Here is a 23,352-nt window from a genome sequence, read left to right as displayed (position 1 = left end):
TATGCTTGAATACTTTCCTTTTCCACAGACATACCCACTGGGCCTGGGAGATGGGCAATTCTATACATGGACAGATGGTTTGAGAAGAAAGGACTGGCATGACTATGAAAGCATTCAGAAAGAGGCTGTACGCTCAGGTATGAAGTTCAGTGTAAGCCAAAGTGCTACTTTACTTACTGCAGCATCTCATCTGTCACTCAGAGGATCTCAAATTCATATTTCCTCTGCCCACAAAAAAGTATGACTCATGGAGGTATTGGAGGAAACCTTTTGATAGAACCAAAGTGACTTCACATTTCAGAGGAGACATAATTATTTGGGGTATCTGTGGTATTGTGTATTTTCAAATTCCTTTTCAGTCATCTTTGGAAGCACCTTAGGATTTATCAATGAGATGAGACCTGGTCTATAAATATTTTAGGCTAAAGTGTATCTAATCGGAAATGCAAAGTACATTTTTTTGGCATTGCAAAAGGGCTAAAGCAATTTATTTATGTCACAGCAACTGGGGAGGATTTAAATGGTGTTTAGATGGTCTATGCATGTATAGCAGACTTCTAATCTGGACTATAGTTAGAGGACAGAATGACAGGGAGAAAGACGTCTTTTTAGAAAGACTAAAAATGGTTGTAAACACAAATTCAGGATACCTAAGTAGAAACCCAGCAAAAGTGAATAGCTCATGCTAGGAAGGTCATGTTCTATTATTCAGTCAAGCACAGGTCGAGAGTATGTCACAGAAATAGAACAGCTACTCTGGGGAAGATGCATTTGAACAGCACGGAGCAATGAACTCCGTCTGGGTCAAAACAGCATCACAGTGGTGACTGTCTACAGTGTCAGGTCCTCTTGGCCAGCCTTAACTCAGCCCCTTAGAATAATTGCAGTAAGGATTTTACAAAGTCAGGAAATCTCGAGGGCTTCTTTATGTCAGCTAGAGCTAACCTATTGTTCTCTTTCTTTGCTTTCATTCTTTATGGCCAAATCCAGCTCACACCTCTGCCTCAACTTCATGAAATTAGCTTGATCCAAAAATGTTCTCCATTTTCAGAGGCTCACTATCTAGGCTTTTCATCACCTTTAGATTTGACGGTGACCAGTGAAGAATGAAAACAGTGACTTCTTTAGTAGCTGTGTCATTTTTCTTAAGTCTCTTATTTTTGCCTTTCTTTTTAAAAATTTTTTATTTTATTTTATTTTATTTTTGATTGCAGGGGTAATGTAGAGAGGGGTTACAGTTACATTCACCAGGTAGTAGGTGCATTACTTCTCCCACATTGATACACCTTCTTATATTTTTGCTTTCTTGATTTTATCAATTCTCAACAAATCCAATCATTAGCTGTTATGGATGAAATTTGTCTTTTGATCTATCCTTGGATACAATTTGCTATTAATTTTATTCGACACTTTTAAATCCTTATTCATACGTGAAAGTTGGTCCTGTACCTTTCTTTCCCATAGTACCCGTACCAAGTAGTGTATGGAATTCTATGCTGTTGAACATAATGAGAAAGACTGGTCCAGGAGTGTGGCCTAGCAGTACTGTGCTTGCCTAGCATGCATAAAACCCTCAGTTTGATTCCTTGGTACCACATATACAGAAAAGGCCAGAAGTGGTGCAGTGGCTCAAGTGGTGGAGCCCTAGCTTTGAGAAAGTTCAAGGACAGTTCCCAGGCACTGATTTCAAGCCCCAGGACTGGCAAAAAAAAAAAAAAAAAAAAAAAAGACTTCATATTGCTTCTGATTTTTTAGGAAGTAGTCATTTGTAAGAAAAGAGAATGACTTGGAAAAATTAGAATAAGTAAAATAAGACAGAACCACAGATATACAGGTTGCATTGTTTCCCTCTTTGTGGTAGATAGGCTGTACCTTTAAATCCTGTAAGTTAGTACCCTGGGTGTTATGTAAGTGGTTATAAATTATTGAAGTATAATGGACTCTCTGGAGACCTCAAATAGTATAATTCTTCAGAAAGATGACGATGAATACCATCAATGTACGTGAATTAATGCACCTTCTATCTGGCAAATATCATGTAACCCTTTTACTAATTACAATAAAAAAAACAAATGACATCAAGGGAAAAAAATAATATTTTTTAAAGCATTGAGATCACTGACTGTTATCTTCTCAATAAAAATATTTCTTTTTGAAATTTGCTATATTTTCCATTCAGCATTCTTTTCCTGTTCCTACAATGTTCATCACTGGCTTGAGAATTTTAATGTAAGTGCACTGAACATTTCATGAAGCTACTATGAACACTCTTGTTTGATCTTACTTCTTTGAAATAGGTTAAACCCACTTATCTAATCATAATTAATACATTTATTCCAGCATAAGCCTCAAGTAACCTATGAAATTATATCTATCCTTCCACTACTTACATTTGTCTTACTAATTATTCGTACAAGCTTGACTATATGAGCATTTTTATTAAGTCTTCTCTCATATTTATTTCATTTATTGATTCACTCATGTGAGAAATAGTTTTTGGTGCCACTCTATGGCAAATTCTGCATGAAACTCTGGAACAAGAGATAGACAAAGAGGGAGTATAGCTGGAAAGAATGTGGTACACTTCTGGAGTTTTATACTGATCCTCCATATTCTGATCCAAACTACTATCTTCGCTTCAGAACCATCTCAATGGCCTTCTTGTCCTATAAATCTTCAAATCTCATCCACTCAGAGGATGTCTTCTAATGATGTATGATTAGAGCTCTTCCCTTCTCTTCAAATCCTCAGATAGCCTAGCCGAAGAATTTACATCTGAATGCAAGATTACTCCATGAGGTCCAATAAGGTCTATGTCTATGCCATCAGGAGTTCCTCTAATGACTGGTGTCCGTCTATCAGCTGACCACATTGCTATCTTATTTCTCTTCAAATTTACTAAGCATATCCCAGAAACTTACACTTGTTGATCTTATTTCTTTTATTATTATTATTTTCTATTCCATTCTCCCCTTGTTTAAGATCGCTGGCTCGTGTTTCAGTACCTTAGAAAAGTCTGGCATTCAACGTGCTAGCATATGAAATGTGACATTGCCGGTTTTATTCATTCTCAATCCAAGTGTCCTGTTGAATTATCTTTTAGAAGTTATTGATTTCTTTCTATATTGGCACATAAATACTTCAGAGTAATGAGGTAAAAGTGATGAGTGCATAGAATATTAACACATGCCTGAAATGCACCAAGGTACCATTTAAATGACTATTACTTTATTTTATTAAGCTTCCTACTTTAGAGAAATCTTGTGAAAATTTGACAGAAATGGTTGTTAATTTTCTTTTGTGAATGCTGTATCTCAACTTCTCTTAAAACTTGTGATCTAAAAAAAAACCCCAAAAACTTGTGATCTCAGGTTCTACTAATTCCTGCTAATTTCTGTAGCGAAACTTAGAAAGGGTATGTATTAAAAGCCAGTTTAAGCGATGGGAATTTGCCATGCTTCAAATGACTAATGGTAGACTTTCCTTAATTCTTTGAAAAAAATGACACTTTAGAGCTGTTTAGGGACAGACTGTGCTCTTAAATGTCTTTATTCTACATAATTGAAGAAGGTTGCCAACAAAACAGATTGGTAAACACAATCTGGCTTACTACAATCAGTGAATTTTATATCATCACACAACTGTAACTTTTTTCACTTTATGGTTGGAACTTGAATCAACTGTCATGATTTTTCTTGTTTTTAAATCAAATCAAAGTAGGAAAAATCTTTATATCTTTACTTGAGGGTTATATTAACTTGGACTTCAGGTAGAAGTATTTTTCTTTAATGCTTCTATTTATTATACAACCCTTTGTTCAGGTTGTAGTGTGTTGATCAAACTGTTTCTGGTTAGAACTTGTGGAATCACATGATTACCATATAGGTTAATGATAAGGTTGAATGAAAACTTTCCACTGAAGGTTGATCAGAGAATGAATAGCAAAGCTAGAAAAAACTAGTCAAGCAAATGAGTTGAATCCAAGTGTATCATTTTCCTAAATTCTTAGATACAGTTTTATTCTTTTAGTTCTAACTTTCTTGTATATGAAAAAAACAAGCAAAAAATGCCAAAATTTAATTTCTATTAGAAGCACCCTGAAAAATTCCCATATCCATTATAAATAATTTTATTAGAATATATATATATATATGTCAGTCATGAAGCTTTGAAGTCTGGTCCTGGTCACAGTTCCTGAACACTTCAACTCAAGGCTACCACCACAGCCCCACTTCCAATTATATGGTGGTTAATTGGAGATAAGAGTCTCAAAGACTTTAATACCCAGCTGGCTTTGAACTGCGATCCTCAGATCTCAGCCTCCGGAGTTGCTAGGATTACAGACATCAGCCACAGTGCCTGGCTATTAGAATATATGTTGAATAAGAGAAGTTTCATTGGGAATTTTTGCTACTTCCTAAGAGGCTAGGATTGCTGGAATGAGCTGCAATCATCTCCAATGTGAGGTTTTCATGCATTCACAATCCATGTTTTAAAAAAGGGAAGGTAGAGTTAAGGGAACATTATAAATGGGAGATTGATTACTTTATAAGTTTCTTTAATTAATCTATCCTCCCCTTTTTATAGTAGTCACAAGATTTATTCTTCTGTTTTTAAATATTCAAATAAACATTTTTTATTCCCATCCACCTACTCTAAACATGTAACTGTGGGAGGAGAAACACTTCTAATAATATAAACCTACTTTACTTTGCTAATATTGTTAATCAGTGATGTGTATATGTATATTAATTTACCATGGAGTTGCACTGTTTTATTTCAAATATTTTTCATAACACTTAATTTTATGGCAATTCCAATGTTTGGCATTATGTCACTGTTACTTTACTCATTTCCTACACATTGTTAAGTAATCATTGCATGTGGTAATAATTTACACACCTGCTTATGTCACATATATAGCCTTTAGGAAGAAGGGTAAGTGAACTGAAATTAAAGAATGAGTTTTTGATGTCCCAGACTGTGACATCACTCTTCCAATATTAGTGAAGTTTTATAATTGTTAATGTCATGAAAACTAAGACTCTCCCATGATTCAAAGGATTCTAAGTTATTTGAGCTTACATTACCATTAAAGAAAGTATTGCATTTAGGCATAATTTCATAGAAATTCAAATGGAAGCTTGGATATTGTCCAAAATTCTTCTCTAGAAAGTGGCACCACTGTGTCAGTAATAAGTTATGGATGAGCTGGCTTTCTTGAATATGACAAAGGGAAATATGTGTTTATTCACTAGGGCATCAAAAAATGCCAGTTCTGGAGACTGACTTTGGAATCATACACTTTAGTCTGAGCTGATTCTTTTTTTATTAAAAATTTATTAACATTGATTTTTACATCATATTTCAGGTGACATGTTTAACAAATGAGTATTCAAGAAGGGAATCTCTATATACAATCACTGGCACTTAGTTTTTAGAACATAATCAAAATTAGGCTAAGGGTTTGCATATCATAGATACATATTAATTTATGAAATAAAACATTATGTCTATGGAGTCATAGGTTTTTATGTCTATGCAGCTATGTTTATATTTCCAATACCATGTCCATAGCATTGGGTATGCAAATATGAGTCCTCTTTCTTCTACTGTTTGGATCTAATAGCCACATATTAAGGATACCATGCGGCTTTTGTTCCTTTGGTCTTGACTTGTCTCACTCAACATGATTTGCTCTAGATTCATCCACTTCCCTGCAAATGCCATTATTTTATCTCTGTTGGCTATGTAGAATTCCATTGTGTATATATATATATATATATATATATATCACATTTTTTGAATCCATTCATCTGCAATAGGGCATCTGGATTGTTTCCATCGCCTGGCTATTGTGAATAGTACAGAGATAAACATAGCTGAGCAGGTGTCCTTATCATATCTTGATGCTTAATATCCAATATCTACACGGAACTCAAGAAACTAATCCCCCTCCAAACCCAACAAACCGTTCACTATATGGGCAAGGGAACCAAAGAAAGACTTATCAGAAGAAGAGATTAAAATGGCAGAAAAGCATATAAGAAAATGTTCAGCATCCATGGTCACAAAGAAAATGCAAATAAAAACAACCCTGAGATACCACCTTACCCCAACAAGAATGGCCAAGATTTTGAACTCAGACAATGACAGTTGCTGGAGTGGTTGTAGAGAAAAAGGAACCCTACTACACTGCTGGTGGGATTGTGGAGGTTTCTTAAAGAACTGAAAATTGACCTTCCCTATGATCCCACTATACCACTTCTGGGCATCTACCCTGAACATCATAACCCAAGATATGGGCTGATTCTTTTTGACTGGGTATGATAGACATTCGACCAGCACTCATGGCAGATTACCATATGTGTTCCTCTGACACAATGGAAGCACTGAAATATCACTGAACTGTCCCTAGAAATGCTGGAAGGCCAGAACACAGATCTTACTATTTTAATGAAAAAATTATCTTTTTAACATTCATATACCAAATTTGAATTATTTATGAAATGTGGCTAACATAATATTTACTGGGTAATTTAACTTAGTACAGTGTTTGATGTACTGGCAGGAATGACCAAGAAATCATAGTGGAATTAGCACTATCAAGATTTAAGAATGATTTGAGTTTTCATGATGACCAGCAGAACTTTAGGGATCAGATTCATTATTGGACTAGCATGACCAGATTTACTTCCCAGATATTGATTGACTCACAGAGCAGTCTAGTAGATGTTAGTGGTACATATTAATGAGTATAGATTTAATGAATTGGGTACAATTGTGTATGAATAGTTCTTTCATTGTTTTTTGTACTGATATTGTTGTTGAGGAAAACTAATCATTTCTTAATAAATTAGTGAACGTTAGCAAAAGCTTTATTAGCAAGAGAATTATTTGATTAGTATTACAATTTTTAGTTCTGTTCTTATAATAATAAAATTATTTTTATTTGGCATATTTTTTTATGCCATTCCTGGTCTTGAGCTCAGGGTTTGAGCACCGTCCTTGGACTTTCTCAAGGCTAGAACTCTACACTTGAACCTCAGCACCAATTCCGCCTTTTTTTTTATGTATGTGGTACCAAGGAATCAAACCCAGGTCTTCATGCATGCTAGGCAAGCACTCTACAACTAGGCTAAACTCCTGGCCTTTTTGGAACCCTTTGACATGTATACATTACAGGTATTTTGTAGCCCAAACAAAAACACTGAATGTTTTATACAAACTTAGAAAGTCATACTTTCTAAGAAGACTAGGAACCTTTTTTAAATAGAAATATTCTACTATTTTTCCAGTCTTTTCTTTTTAAATGCTTCCTGCTTTCATGGGACACAGTAATTTCTTACACATTAGTTCCTTTTGTCTCATGAAACCCTGGGAAGTGGAGATAGTCAAATATCCTTAATTTTATTTTAACATAAAGAAACACATTCAGGAATGTCAAGAGATTTTCATATATCTGTGTGTTATATAAATGAAGTCAAGTAGAGATAATACATTATACCCACACAGTCAAATTAATATTAACACCTTAATTCCAATATTTTGCTTATTCTCATCTCTTAATTGCTTTTCCCTACCTGTACCTCTTGCCATGTATAAGACACCTCCATTTTCCCATGCCTAGTAAGAGGGCCTGTTGAGAGCAGCAGTATAGCTTCTGCCATGTGTGTGCTCCACTAAATATGAGCCATTTAGACTCATGTCTACAATATCTCTCTGCATTTCAGAGCCCTTAGAAGGTAACATTAAAGTTGATGAGCCTCTTGTCTTAAGAATTCTTTTACTATGTTCACTGTATTCCTCAGCCAAACATGCTAACCACACCACTTCCAATTCCTCTCTCCATTGTCCCTAAAGCTTTGCCTTAGGTTGACTCTAGACCATAATATTATAGCTATTCCTCTATCTTGTGCCATTTTTTGTCATTGATTCATCGTGATGACTAACATCCAGAACATACAGAAAATATGAAAAAGTTCTATATGAAAATGGAACTAGGAAAATTGGGGGTATGGTTTGGGAGAATCATGAAAGATGTGGCATTGATCAGTATGAATAATACTCAAAAACTGACATGCTGAATTGAAACCCCTTTGCACAACTACTTAAAGGGAATAATTGAAGTATTTTGTTATAAAGATTACACTGTAAAATGCTCAAATCAGATGGGAAAACAGTTGCAGATAAAAGCCAACTGGCCGTTCTTCGTGTTTCTTTCCCTAATCTATAATCATGCAAATATGTGAAAAACTTAGGGGAAATAAATTGAAAACAGCAGATACCTTCAGGTTTCTTCATCAAATGAGGTAACTCTCATCAATAAGAATGAGCTGACTGATACTAGAACTGATCCTATGATCGGACCAAGTTGCATACAGATAATGCTACGTCCATAATAATTCATATAGATAAGAATTTTATTTCCTGTCTTTCTGTTTTAAACATTTCCCTCTCCAGACCAGCAATTGAGTGCTCATGTATAGCAACATTAAGGCACTATAAACTTTATTCAACTTATTATTTTATGTGTGTGCATGTACATGCATGTGTGTGTGTGTGTGTGTGTGTGTGTGTGTGTGTGTGTGTGTGTGTGTGTATTTCATGGTTTGAATTCAGAGCTTCATGTTTTTATCTTATCTTTCTTTTATATGTCTGGTGTTCTACTATTGAGGCATGCCTCCAGTCTGGCATTTTGCTGAGCAATTGAACATAGAGTTTTGTGGACTTTCCTTTCCTGGTATGGCTTCAAAACAAAAATCATGAGATCTGAGCTTTCAGAATGCCTAACATTATGGGTGTGAGTCACTGGCACCTGGCTATTCAATTTATTTTTGTTGAAAAAAAATGCAAACATATAAATAAAGGAATAATTACTTGTGGAATTTTTAATATTATACACACATAGTCAAAGAAATTTATTTTACATTGAGAATTGTTACATCATATGGATAATATATAGTCTTAGGAGGCCAGCTTTAAGGGATTGTTTTTTTACATTTTTAATCACATCAATTATGAGAGAAATGCATGGTCATTTTACAAAACATACTTAGAAATAAAGAGATAATCCTTGCTTTAAAATAAAACAGACATTTCCCTAAAGTTTCTGGACTGTGCAGAAATGCCTTAAAATATATTTTAAACCACAGCAATGTCTTAGTCTCACACATCAAAAGTACCTTAGTCAGCTAAGGAAAATTTATTTTAATAATAATTAGCAAAGTGCTAAAGAGCAGAAAAGATTCTCATTAGCAAAATTCCTGAATCTCACAAGAATTTGAAAGCTGAGCAGTATGCATAATTATTTGTAGTGAATAGCACAAACATCCCTTAGAAGAACTCTGTCTGCCATGGTGGTGTCTTTTTTGAGTTTTATTCAGCTTTTCCTATTTAGATTCCTAAGTCCTCAACTATATTACTAACTCTCTCATTGTGTCTCCAGGCAACAATTCAGCAGAAGTGAGGATGTGATTGACTACACTAGTATCTAAGTGGAAGACATTTCCATTTGCTTCTGAGAGTAAGCCATAGTATCTAAAGAAATTTGGGGCAGAATAAAATAGAGAATTGGTACTAAACACAAGTACTCGTGTTTTATGACTCATTTTTGCTTATTTATTTCAGAAGGGATCAATAAATTCTGTAGTCACTTAGAACATATGGCAAACAATATTGTCACTTTTTATTGTCTTAATTATTGTAATACCAAGCTTCTCATTTGTAATAGAGATGTATGCTGTGACCAAAGCTTTTATTTGTATTCTCCAAAAAGATAAAAGCCAACTCTCTCACTCTATAGATAGATAGATAGATAGATAGATAGATAGATAGATAGATAGATAGATAGACAGATACATACATACACACATATATACATGCATGCATAAATACATGTAAACATGCATACATGTACATACATACATGGGTGCATAGATTCAGACATATAGACTGATAAACACTTATATTATATAGAGATATGTGTTATTAATAGTATGTGTGTGTGCTTGCATGTGTTTAAGGAAATGTTTTATCTTGCATAATTGTGGGACTTGGTAAATTCGAAATCTGATACCAGAGGCCAGCACAAGGAAAGCCAGATATCATTTCAATATGAATTATATCCTCATTGGTTGAGCCTAGCTAGGTAAGAAGGATCCTCCTGGATGTATATTCTCTTTCTCTGTGTCTCTATGTCCCTATTTCTGTCTCTGTGTCTCTTTGTGTCTTTCTCTCTGTCTCTCTCTCACTGTTTCTATCTCTGTCTCTGTCTCCGTCTCTCTCTGTGTCTCTCTCTCCCCACCCTTCTCTCTCTGTTTCCTGGCTGTCTACCACGTGGCTTTGCCATTATGTCTGTCTCACCCAGAAACAATGAAGCTAAGTCAATCTATATGACTATGTACTGAATCCTCTAAGACTATAAGCTAAAGTCTTTCTTCTTTAAGTTATTTTGATTTAGTATTTTGTTAAAGCAATGAAAAGTGGCTAGAATCTCATGTATTGTTTGAATACAGAGGCACCCTGATTAGATTCTTTCTCAGGGAGATCAGTCTTGCTCTGTTAAAGCCTGTATACAATCAGAGAAGATAATTTTCTTTACTCCAAGTTCATCAATTGACATGCTAATCTCATCCAAAAACATTTCATAGAAGCAACCAGAATAATAATGTTTGATCAAATATTTGCCAATGGACCTAAGCCAAGTTGGCATATATTGTTAACTATCACAATACTCAACCAGTCTTGAACAGGCACAGGAACTAATTCTCTAGAGGCTAGGTAAAGTATGCAGAGGAGGATGGAACATCCCGAAGATCTCACCTGCCTGCTGCTTTTTCCACATATTGAAGAACACTAGCATTTGCCAGGATAATTTCAGGGAAAGAGAGAATTCATACTGACATGTCACTAAGGGACATATAATTTAATGACCTCTCGCCAATTCAGTTATTGTTGCCAAGAAAGAGCAGATGAGTTTGCATTGTAAGGGGAAGGAGTAGACTGAGAAGTGGCTCTACAATAGCTTATAGGGCCAAGAGTCCATACAGGAGCTTTCAGAAAAGTCTTTTTCCTTTGAATAAAACTTCTAATGGGAAAGAAGACACCTCGAGCAACCACAGTAAGAATAAAAGCAAAAAATAGTACAAGGAGAATCAATTTATCCATAAAATAGGCCCTTTGGAAAAGAAACGTGACTTTCCATTTAAATCATTTAATCAATGCTTGGGCATGAGTAGCTCAGGCTTATGATCTTAGCTACTTAGAAGGCTGAGTTCCAAGAGCTGGAGTTCAAGGCAAGCCTAGGCAGAAAAGGAAAGAATGATACTTCTTGAGGCACTTTCTTTGGGGCTGAAAAAATGTTAAAAAACAAGAATTATCAGGACTGGAAGTTTGGCTTATTGGTAGACTGCTTGCCTAGCATGCACAAAGACCAAGGTTCAATTCCTAGGTACCACATACATAGAAAAAAGCCAGAAGTGGTGCTGAGGCTCAAGTGGTAGAGCTTTAGCCTTGAGAAAACCCAGGGACAGTGCTCAGGTCCTTAGTTCCATCCCCAGGACTGGCAAAAAAAAAATAACGCTGAACTTGGCAGGACTGACTTTACATTAAATGAGAAAGAACATGAATCCTAAATATAACAGAAACAATTTTTTTAGGATAGCTTAGATATTTAATGGACTGAGGCTGTCTTTTATTCAACCCTACATTTGAAATCATAATGAGACAAAGTAGTATTTTTATTTGCTGTCCTTGCTTGATGTCCTAATTTATACAAAAAAAAACTACTCCCTCTCAGCTTTGAGAATTTTATATGTACCTCCACACAGACAAACAGATAGGCAGACAGACACACAAACACACACACACACACACACACAGACATACACACACACACTCACCATACACAAACATACAGGAAGAAAAATGTTACCTTTTAAACACTCATTCTAAAGTAGCTGAACTTTCATTTATATGTTTATTTTCCTTCTTGTTTGTAGAATTTATTCAGCCATTTAATACAATTTCTTAAAGTAAGTTATAAGTTAAATGTATAGCAGAAATTCAAAGAACATAAATTAATTTATTATGTTAAAAGATATTGCTTCCTTAAGGGATGCTTCCATGTTTTAAACAATTGTTTAAAGTCACAAGAGATAAGATTCATTTTCCCCCAAGAGTCAGTATTTCAAGGACAGAAATGACTGCAAATATGCAATTACGCTATCTCTGACAAAAGTGCTTAGAATGTTGCTTAATTTAGTCCTCACTAAGTTGACAGCCCTCCAGTGCTTCAGCTCATTAGAGTTAACCACAATTTGGTTTATAGGTGCATGAAAATGGTTTCATTCTACTTTCTTTCTTTTTTTTTCTTTTAAATCATTCTATTGGCAAGTAAACAGAAAGATCATTAGTGAAGCCTGTTCAGTTAGCTGATGAAGCCAAGATAATAGCGGTTTCTCAAAATAGTAAGGATATAAAGTAAATATTTTAAAATACATGTCATTTTGACTATGGGACATTAATGCTATTGACTTCCAAATAGACCATAACTTGGGCTTTTATTCCACTAAATAGTCACCACACAACAGTATTAATAACTAATGCCTCTTTTTGTTCTTCCACTCTTCTTGCATTTTCTGTGCTGGAGCCTTTTATTATCTTGTTCTTTCATTGAACATGAGCATACATTATGTATGTATGTATTCCTACATATATAGAGATAGATAGATAGATAGATAGATAGATAGATAGATAGATAGACAGACATATAGATAAACACTGCTTTGATAATGTAGGTGAACCAAACTTGATCAGTGAGTATATCTGAAAAATAGTGGAACTAAGTAATTTCTATTTCATTCTTTGCTTTTGGCTATTTTATAGGTACTTGGTTTTAATTGAACAATTAATGTAATAAATATTACCTATGGATGTTAAACTAAAATTAAAAGGAAAGAGGTGGTAAATCAATTGACAAAGTGTGAAAGGAGAATAATAAGCTCTATGTGTGTTATTAAATATTAAATATTAATTGTTGATTAAATATTTTAAATAATTAAATACTAAAAATATTTTCATATCTGTTAATGTGCCCACTGTGTTGGTACAGATAAACTTAGTACACATTTTTTTCCTGTCCATGCACTTATTGTAAGAAACTGATTTGCAATTAACTATTTAAGATATCATAACCATATTTTAGTAAAAAATATTTCACTAAATAATTAACAGACACCAATTTTCCAGACACCAATCTCTCTGTTTTTTCATCCTCTTCCTTTTATTTCTTCCACAAAGCCTATCCTTCAGCAAAGACTAGCATCTCAAGTAGTTATCTATTTTCCTTCATCTCTTGGCTTCCATCCAATCCAAACCTCCACCACTGTTCATCCACCACTGCTCATTGGAAATTCTAGAATAGACTTTTCAAAGGATTCCTAATCCACAGTCCTCATGAGGGCTGAGAATCCTGGGCACTGACCTTGAACTTCTTTGCTCAGGGCTGGCACTCTGCCATTCTGAACCATTTGTTGGTTTTCTGGAGGTTAACTGGAGATAAGAGTCTCATGAGCTGGCTTTGAGCCACCATCTTCGGATCTCAGCTTCATGCATAGCTAAAATTATAAGCAGGAGCCATTGGCACCTGGCAAATGTTTTTGTTTTTGTTGTTGTTTTGCTGGTCTTGGGACTTGAACTCAGGGCCTGAGAGCAGTCCCAGAGTTTTTGTACTCAAGATAAATTCTCTACCGTTTTCGACCACAGCACCAACTTCCTGGGAGAAATATTTTAAAAACACAGTGTCATTCTCCCACTTAAGTCATTTAAACGAACTTGTAATTTTTATCAATGTTCACGATACCCCAACCTGTAAACTCTGTTTAAGAATCCTTAAGACATGGGGACTATGTCATGAGAAAGGGTATCAATGTTTGTGAAGTTATGCACCTTCTAGCTGGTGAATATAATGTAACCCTTCTATTAATCACAATAAAAATATATATTATAAAAAAGAAGCATGGCACAGGGGCTCATGCCTTCAATCCTAGCTACTCAGGAGGCTGAGATCTTAGGATCACCGTTAAAGTCCGCCTGGGTAATATAAAGCTGTGTGACTCTTATTTCCAAAGAATCTCTAGAAAACGGGAAGTGGGGCTGTGGCTCAAGGGTAGGGCGGTAGCCTTGAGTTGAAGAGTTCAGGGACAGCGCCCAGGCCCAGAGTTCAAGCCCCATGACCCCTTCCCCCACCCCTCAAAAAAAGAATCCTTATGAAACTTGATCCTGCCGCTTCCCAGTCCTCCTGTGTTACCATCTTCCCCTATCCCAGACTTGGAAACCCTACCTACCAAGACAAGTGTAATCAATCTCTTTCCCAGTGTTTCCTTGGGCAAATACCTAGAATACCCTCTCCTCAACCTCCCCATCTGTTTCTGTCTTGTCATTTGGCTTGAAGCCAACATTAATCCTCTGCAGACTGTGTACTGCATTTTGATACTTTCCCAGTAGGCATTAATTGATAGATTGACTAAATAGGTGGTTTATTTGCCTGCACTGAAGTGTATGCTCTGTGACAGCAGTGATCTTTGTGTTTCATTCACTTCTTAGTCCCTGAAGGAAAAAGAGCTGTGTTTGTTAATGAGGTCTAGAAAATACTCCTACATATGCTTGGTCCTGCCAGGCAGCAATAGTAAAACAACACACTGATGTTGACAGTGATAAGTCACTTCTGATTGGTCAATAGGAAAATGAGCTCAGCATAAATGCAGACGTTGTGTCAGTTTGCCCCATCTCCTCCTACCTTAGTATTTTAAGTAATTGATGCAAGCTTCCTCAAATATAGAGAGAAAATCTAACAGTATACAAAATTCTTAATGAAAAAACAAGCCCCTAGGGCCAGGAGTGTGGCCTAGTGGTAGAATGCTTGCTTGCGTGGCATGCACAAAGCCCTCGCTACAATTCCTAGGTACAACATACAAAGAAAAAGCCTGAAATGGTCCTGTGACTGAAGTGGTAGAGCGCTAGCCCAGAGACAGCCCGTGGACAGTGTGTCCAGGCCCCGAGTTCAAGCCGGAGGACTGAGAAATAAAAAAGGCCCTAAAATATGAAGATCCAGTGCCCTATTAGTATTTCTCAAAACATGAAAATTATAGTTATTAAAGTATTATTTGATAATTATTGAGTTTTCCTGTTAAGAATACTGGACCCTAAATTTATTTTTTAACCTGCAGAATTCGTTTAGTACATTGCTGGTCTTAAGAGGTGTTTCAGGTGCTTCTAAGATTTTAATAACTGAGAAGGGAGAAAGCAACTGCCTAGGCTGAGTTTCAAAGAGCAATGGAAAAGTAGGATAGTTCTCAACAGTTAAAATGTTAAAAAGCAAGCATAAAAGATGGTACAAAAGTTAGGTCACAAAATTGACAAAGCACTGGACAATTTTTGTTACTTTTAGATCAGCAATGGATGATGGGACTTCCAATAAGTCACTAGCTTTCAAATCCACCTGGGAGTTGCAGATGACAAAGGGAAGCCCTAAGATGACTTGTCAGCTCACACATCAATAAAACACGAAAACTAAGACAGACAATATGGGAAATACTTCCAATGTCCTTGTTTCACTCAGTAGATTTAAGACCTAAATTAAGACAAAGCTTATTTGATCACAAAAAAGAAATTCTAAGATTAGAATGAAAATTTTGTAGGTCTTGCAAAAGAAAATACTGCATTCTCCTAACCCCCAAATCTTGAGCAAAAGATGTAGATGATATTGCATTTAAAATAATAATAGCAATAGCGTGCTAAGGTAGATACATAATACAAAATCAAAAACAAACTTTACTCTTTGGTTGAAACTAAAAGGACTATTGATTAGGTCAATCAAGGTGATATGCTTACCTTTTCTTATGCAGATGGAAGATACTAAGGAACATTACACATTGTGTTGGGATTTACATGTGAATTTTTTAAAACAAACACTTGCTAGGTACTGGTGGCTCACACCAGTAAGCCTGGCTATTTCAGAGACTGAGATCTAAAGATCACAGTTTGAAGCCAGCCTGGGCAAAAAAGTTTGTGTGACTCTTATCTTGCATAAACTACTAAAGAAAAATCTGAAAACGGATCTGTGACCCAAGTGGCAGAGAGCCAACATTGAGCATAAAACCTCAGGCCCAGGCCCTAAGTTCAAGTCCTAGGACTGGCACAAAAAGAAAAGAAACAATTTACTTTCCAATGCAGGCAAAATTGTTCGTATTCTTTTCTGTACATTTCGTCATATTTTCATGCCTGCATATTGATGTACTTAAATCGTCTTTACCCCATACCTTCTCTTTTCCCTAACACTGCTTCTCTTCTCCCATGATACTTTCTACTTCATAGAGAAAAATGTAGTATTTCTTTGAATCCTTATTTTTTCCTTTAATTCATTTATCAAACTCAATTTTATTTTCTGCTAATGTCTCTCAGCCACAACTCTACTTGAGGATCATTTGGGAAGTCTTAAAATGTAACAGTGACACCTGTTCTGTTTCTGCTCCCAAGTATTTAAATAGAAATTTCTGAATGCAATGCAAGCATTCAGATGATTTCAAATGTTCCCCCGACAATTTCACTTTGTAACTGGGTTAAGAACTAGAGGATCTAAGCTGCATTTGTAAGCAGGACAGCTCAGCCTCTGCGCAGGAACATCTAAAGGAAGAGTAAGGACATATCATCTTCACCCAGGAAGAAGGCTGAAGCTTTGGGCAACCATGTGGCTTGTGTGCTTTTTACAAATCATTTGGGAAATTTACCCTGAGGCAATTAAGCTACAGTTCTATTGGTTCTAAATTCCCCCAGGTTTACTTCATACAGCAGTGGAAGAGTAAATCTATAAAGTAAGATGGTTCTACTATTTTACCAACTTAAAAATGGAATAGAAATGGCAAACATAAGGAGGCTAAGGAGTTCTTATACCATTTTGTCTTTTGTAAAACAGCTAAAAAAATTTTAAGCTCTAAAACAACAACTAAAACCTGCTAATATGCAACAAGTAATAGTTCATCTGTTATCAATTACTGTTTATTTTCTAACGTTGATAAAAAAAAGCACAATAATAATAAGAGGAATGTGTTTTTCATATCTTTCCCTAGGAACATAAATTAGCTGTTTTAATGTTTATATTTGAAAATGTTTCTTACATTCTATTTCTGCAGGTATTTTATTCGTCTAAAGCCATATAGGAGAAAAAATGTTAAGATCACAATTTTCTTTTTCTTTCTCTGTATCTCCCTGTCTCTCTTTCCCTTTCTCTCTATTTCTCTCTCTGTCTCTGTCTCTTCTCATCAATTAACCAGAAGCTCACCAATTATGGAAAATATTTCTTGAGCTATTTATTAAGGTACATGCCCTTAAATTTTAGTCCTTACGTTCACTTTTATTTAATTACATCTAACATGGGGCCTACCAACTTTTACCTTAGTAGTATTTCAGTTGATTCCAATTCAGTTTATTTGGGTACAACATTTTCTTAAAGTACAATGTGAAGTTCATGCTATCACAATATGTCAGGATATGAGCATCAGGTTGGAAGTTCTACCAAAAATAGGAAACATTATTATTTCTTTTCTCTTTGCTGCCCTACTGGTTAATATCATGTTGTTATTGTATCTGACTCTGTTACCTGGTATATTGTATATATGTTTATGTGTTTATTTGAAATAGGGAAGGGAAGGGGGAAAACAAGATGATTGGGGGTGGTGGTGGTGGAGGGAAACAGGGACAAAAACATGAGAAGGGGTATCAATGTGGGAGAAGTAATGCACCTACTACCTGATGAATGTAACTGTAACCCCTCTATACATTATCCCGACAATAAAAAAAAAACAATAGGAAACAAACCTTGCCTTAAAATAGATTTGTTAACTTAATATTATTGAAGGTAACAAATGCATCGACCTACACAGGCATTCTCAATGGAATTTTAAGAGATTGGGAATGAATTCTTTCAAGAACTAGTATTTGTACATTTGTGAAGAGCTATGAAAACTGAAATAAAATTAGAGAAAGTGTTCTGGGTCAAATTATGAAGGCTAAGAAAAACTGAGGTACTGAGGTACAGAAATATTCAGTGATGCATGGGTATGAATACATTACCAGGGTTAGAACTAAATTTTCATCATTCAACAAATCAATTCACAAGTGTAATATATCTTGACGAATGTCTTCATTCTTTTATTCTCCCACTTTCTTCCCAAGAACACCCATACCCTCAATGTACACAGTTGCATGTTCATATATATACATTAACATATTGATTGCACTCACCTTCCCTTCCTCTTCATATTTGCCTTTGATCGACACCACTCAACAGAACATACTTATCTATCTGGTATTTATTTTGTTAAAGTGTTCATTAGTATTTCAGAGGAGTTTCACTATTCCAAACACATACATGTATATATGCATATGCATATGTATGCATATGTCCCTGAGGGTATATATAGGCATATAATCCTGTGTATGTTTTCAAATATGATTTATAATATCAATCTAATTTCCATATATTTCAGTAAGGTTATAGTAGAACTTTTAGGACTCTCAAATAACCTCAAAGAAGTTTGCATCTAATTTTTCACACTGAAACATCTGCGGTGTATCAGTGTCTAGGGATACAGTGGAGCTTAAAATGCATTTCTTACTCACCATCCTAGGATATTTTATGAGCAATCTCAGGAAATGAAATCTGAAATACTACTTCCTCCCTAGTCTGGTTTCTTCCCAAATTTTGTTGAGAAATAGTATCTTGAGACATTTGAATCCACAATTTAGCATTTAGGTTTTTCTTCTTTCTTTAACAAAGAATTAAATTAGAGTGACATTCATTTTCTTCTTCCTATTTTTTTGTATTTTTCCCAGAAGTTTTCAAGAAATATCAACTACAAACCACCTCTGTATTAGTAGGTGATCAAAATAAGTTATCAACAGTTCAACTGGTACAGATAAATTCTCAAAGTCAAAATAAAAAAGAATTTGAAAGTACACAATGTTATATAGTTCAGATTTCCTCATCTCTTTTTTCTGCAAGATTACTATCTTTCCACAATACACATAGTTTCTGAATTGTTAAGAGTTGTCTAAGGTCCTGATAATTTATTGTTTTTTGATGATTAGAAAAATAAATCAAAATCCAAATATCTACAATGCAATTCTAAAGATCTATACCTCAGTGTATTCTATATGAGAGAATAATTTGGATTATAAAAACTTTCTCTAAAATCTTTAAATCATACTACACAATCTTTCTGAAGTAATACACAGTATGCTACATTCTGGCAACTACTCAGTACCAGCAGTTTTGTGATCTGGAAAGAAAACTGCTTCAAAAATTAATATGCAGCCTGTAATCCTAGCTGTTCAGGAAGCTGAGATCTGAGGATTGAGGTTCAAAGCCAGCTTGGCCATGAAAGTCTTGTGAGACTCTAAGCTCCACTTAACCACCAGAAAACCAAAAAGTGGCAATGTAGCTCAGCTGATAGAACTCTAGTCTTAAGTATAAAGATGCTCAGGGAAAAGGTCTAGGCTCTGAGTTCCAGCCCCACAACTGGCAAAAATAAATAAATAAAACAAAAACTAACATGCAGTAGATTCATTACTGAAATGCTTGGAATCATTAACTGTACATATGAAGGAAAACAAATTGACTTGACAAGACAGGAAAGTTGAGCTATGGTGTAACTCAGGTAAGAATTCAACTGGAACAGCTACAATTGGACCAGGCCTTCCATGTTACCCAACTACACATCAAAATTGCCTCCATTAAATCACACGTAGTAGGTGGGCTGTATGAAAGGTGCCTGTGGCTGTATATTTGACATAGACAATGCACAACCCTTCAACAAAAGCAATTCCAAAATACAGCTTTTCTCTATGTCTAACGGACCCTGCAATTTGGAGAATCAATCTGTTGCATACCGAATACTTGTATTCCAATGTAATTCATGTTTTGCAGCCTTAACTCCCATTGGATTGAGGTTTGGAAGTAAGATTTCTGGGAGGTGATTAGGTGCACAGAAGGTTATGAAAGTGCATTCCCCATAATGGAATTAGTGCCCTTTAAAGAGAGAATGACATAGCAGTTCACTCCCACCACATGAAATTAAGGCAAAAAAAAATATGACCATCTGTAAGCCAGGCAGAGAGCTCTCACCAGGGAATCAAATTGGCTGGTCATTTAATCTTGAACATCACAGCCTCTAGAAAAGAGAAATATCTCTTCCTCGTGTTTAGTCCACCCAGCCTGTAGAATATTGTTATTGCAGCCTAAATTGACATTGATAAAATCTGTTAGTCCTGAAAGAAGATCTGCATGGCATAACATAGCATCTGTTGTCTTCATCTTCTATTTCCTCCTCCAAGCAACAGATGTTGATTGCTCCTCCATCGCTAGATTTAGTGCTAAATCTGGACTCTGTCCAGTGAAAATATATGGCATATTTGTCTACATAAAGCCATTGCTCTATGGTGTAAATTATCACAAAGCAGCTCTAGTCTAAGAAATTGCCCAGAGCAGAACCCGTTCCTCTACCATCAGGAATACAGAAAGAAACATGTGCCTGGTCATCCTTAGGTAGAGTGAGTGTCTTTATCTGGAAAATATGGCCTTAAACTGGATATCACACTGATTTGGCCAGCTGGCTTTCTGTTGTGGTAGAAATAAGGGCTAGAAACAGACACTTCATTTAGACAGAAACAGCTAAGGCTACATTCTTATAGCTCTGTGACTTTGCTTTTATTCACTTATCTCTTGGACTTGAGTTTTAAAAAATATGCCAGGTACCTTTGCTCATGCCTGTAATCTCTGCTTCTCGAGAGTTAGATATTAGTGTCACAAACTTTTATATATATATATATATATGAATCAATTGTCATATTTTCCAACTGTTATTTCTTTACCTACATCAGCTTTTTAAAGATTTCTCCTCCTTTATTTTTCCTACATGTGTGCGTGTGTGTGTGCGCGCGCATGTGTGTGTGTGTGTGTGTGTGTGTGTGTGTGTGGAAGAGAGAGAGAAAGAGAGAGAGAGAGAGAGAGAGAGAGAGAGAGAGAGAGAGAGAGAGAGAGAGAGAGAGAGAGAGAGAGAGAGAGAAACTGATACTGATAGGTCCTAATGCATCCATTTTCTTGAAGCTTTCCTATTTACTCCTGTCAGTGTCACTCTCATTCAGTAATGCTAAATAAATAATTGTTTTCTTTATTATTGAATAACGAACACATTATTATTGAACTAATCTATTATTAAATAGATCTTTTGAAAGAAGCAGTAATGAAGATCAGACTTTAAGTCTCAAATTTGCCTATTCAGCCTTTTGAGTTATGCCTCCAGCTTTATTCCTTTTTGTCAGTTATTCAGATAGGAACTTTTACCTTGTCACACCTAGAAATGATCGACCTGCCTACACGTCTCAGTTATCTGGGATCACAGACATGCATCACACATCCAGCTTATATTTTAGAAAGGTTTATGCTAACTTTTGTCTCTATGGATTGCAATGCTAATAACTCCACCTCTCATGTAACTTTGGATTTACAGATAGGCATTACCAGAGACAATCTTGAACCAATCCCTTCAGATATTGAGAACCTAGAAGTTCAAAAAGCCTCTTCTAGTCTCAACTTGTATTCGTACAGAAGATTTACTTTCACCAGTATCTGGTATGGGTATCCCCTGAGTACTTTCCCATCTGAATTAGCTGTATTTCATCAATCTTGGGTTGTTCGATATATACAATGGCTACAGAGTATAATACACAGTTTAGGCAGGCCTACACACAGCCATCATTCATCAACCTACAGCTTTTCTGCCTGACAGCTACAAGACTAAACACTTTCCTGGACCCAGTTCTGGGACAGGGACCAATTACTTATAAATCTCTTGGATTCCAACAAAAAGGGCTTAAACCAGCCATGAAGCCTAGTCTCATCGTGTGTGTGTGTGTGTGTGTGTGTGTGTGTGTGTGTGTGTGTGTGTGTGTGTCTATCTGTCTATCAACCTCGCTTGGTCTATCTTTGTTTCCTCTATTACTTGATGACAGATACATAAATCTGTAAAAAGATCTATGGATATGTAAAGTCATTGTGACCTCAAAATAAAAATTTGCAAAATTAAAGCAGGAAAGATCAGATTATTTGCTTTACTTTAGCCTGGATAAACTATGTGATTTATACTGAAAAGTAACTTATCTTTTGTAGAAATAAGTTATGTTCTTTCAATCTTTCTTTACTACTAATATTGGGGTCACATAGAAAAGGACATACTCTTTTCAGCAGTTTCAAGGAATATTGGACTAAAATAAACTTGGAAGTTTACAATTCTGACTCTCTTGAAGTGTAGCTCTTGAATACAAAGAACTGATATAACTATATTTTAAAATTATTATCATTTAAGTTGCTGAAATATAGTCTTTATAAAAAAGTGCATTCTTCACATAAATACATATTTAATTCATATATTCTATATATTGCATATATAGCAATATATAAATTATAAAACCACATTTTTAAAAACAAGTCATACATTACCTTGTTAGAAGCTATTGGGATGTTGATGAAATTAGAAATCCACATTTCATTTTAATTCAGTTGATAAATTGCTTTAATAATAGGAATCATCATGGATCTTAGACACATCTAGGTACACATTTTGATTAATTTTTGTTTTTGTCAGTCATAGGACTTGAGCTCTGGGCCTAGGTGCTATCCTTGAGCTCTTCAGCTCAAAGCTACTGCCATACCCATTGAGCTACAGCACCTCTCACATATTGATTTTATATACATATGTTTATATAAACTTATACACAAAAATAAGTACATGTATGAACATATACATATAAGTAGCTATTTTGGTACCTTCTTACATATTTGTGTATTTATGTCCATATATCTGCAGACAAATATAGGCAGACATCTACATGTTTGCAAATCTGTGTGAACATATGTAAATACTTATAGGTATGTGCAGAGATAGTTATATGTATACTAATATTAATTCATATATGAACATATGTGCCTACATATGTGTGCATGTTCATAAATAAGCAATATATATACTGGTATGTATATATATTTGACTATTGATGTATTACTTGTGTATATAAATGTATATATTCAATTCCACATACACGTAAATACACACAAATATCCACTGATATATGGAGAAACTGCTCTATAAAAGTTATGTATCTTCTAAGAAGAAAATTCAATTCTTGAAAGTAAATTAATTATTTATAATCTATTTCATAATTTAATACTCATAAGATTGGTATTTGTTTTTTGAAATATTTTTATTTGAGAAAATAGACATGCCATATTTTAGT

At 35.1% G+C, this 23,352-nt stretch overlaps 1 protein-coding gene across 1 annotated transcript in view; it reads left to right on the top strand.

The window, feature by feature from the left end:
- Galntl6 (polypeptide N-acetylgalactosaminyltransferase like 6) overlaps positions 1-23,352 on the top strand; it is a 780,159-nt gene that overhangs the window by 288,683 nt on the left and 468,124 nt on the right. The window contains exon 3 of the mRNA XM_090354193.1: positions 29-137. Within this exon, the coding sequence (XP_090210319.1) occupies positions 29-137 (109 nt within the window). The remainder of the gene's footprint in view (positions 1-28; positions 138-23,352) is intronic.

This window comes from Megascapheus bottae, chromosome 20, assembly GCF_031878675.1.
Source record: "Megascapheus bottae isolate mThoBot1 chromosome 20, mThoBot2.hap1, whole genome shotgun sequence".
Lineage (NCBI taxonomy): Eukaryota > Metazoa > Chordata > Mammalia > Rodentia > Geomyidae > Megascapheus > Megascapheus bottae.
The sequence above is the reverse complement of the archived record's forward strand: the minus strand, read 5'-3'. Positions and strand labels throughout refer to the sequence as shown.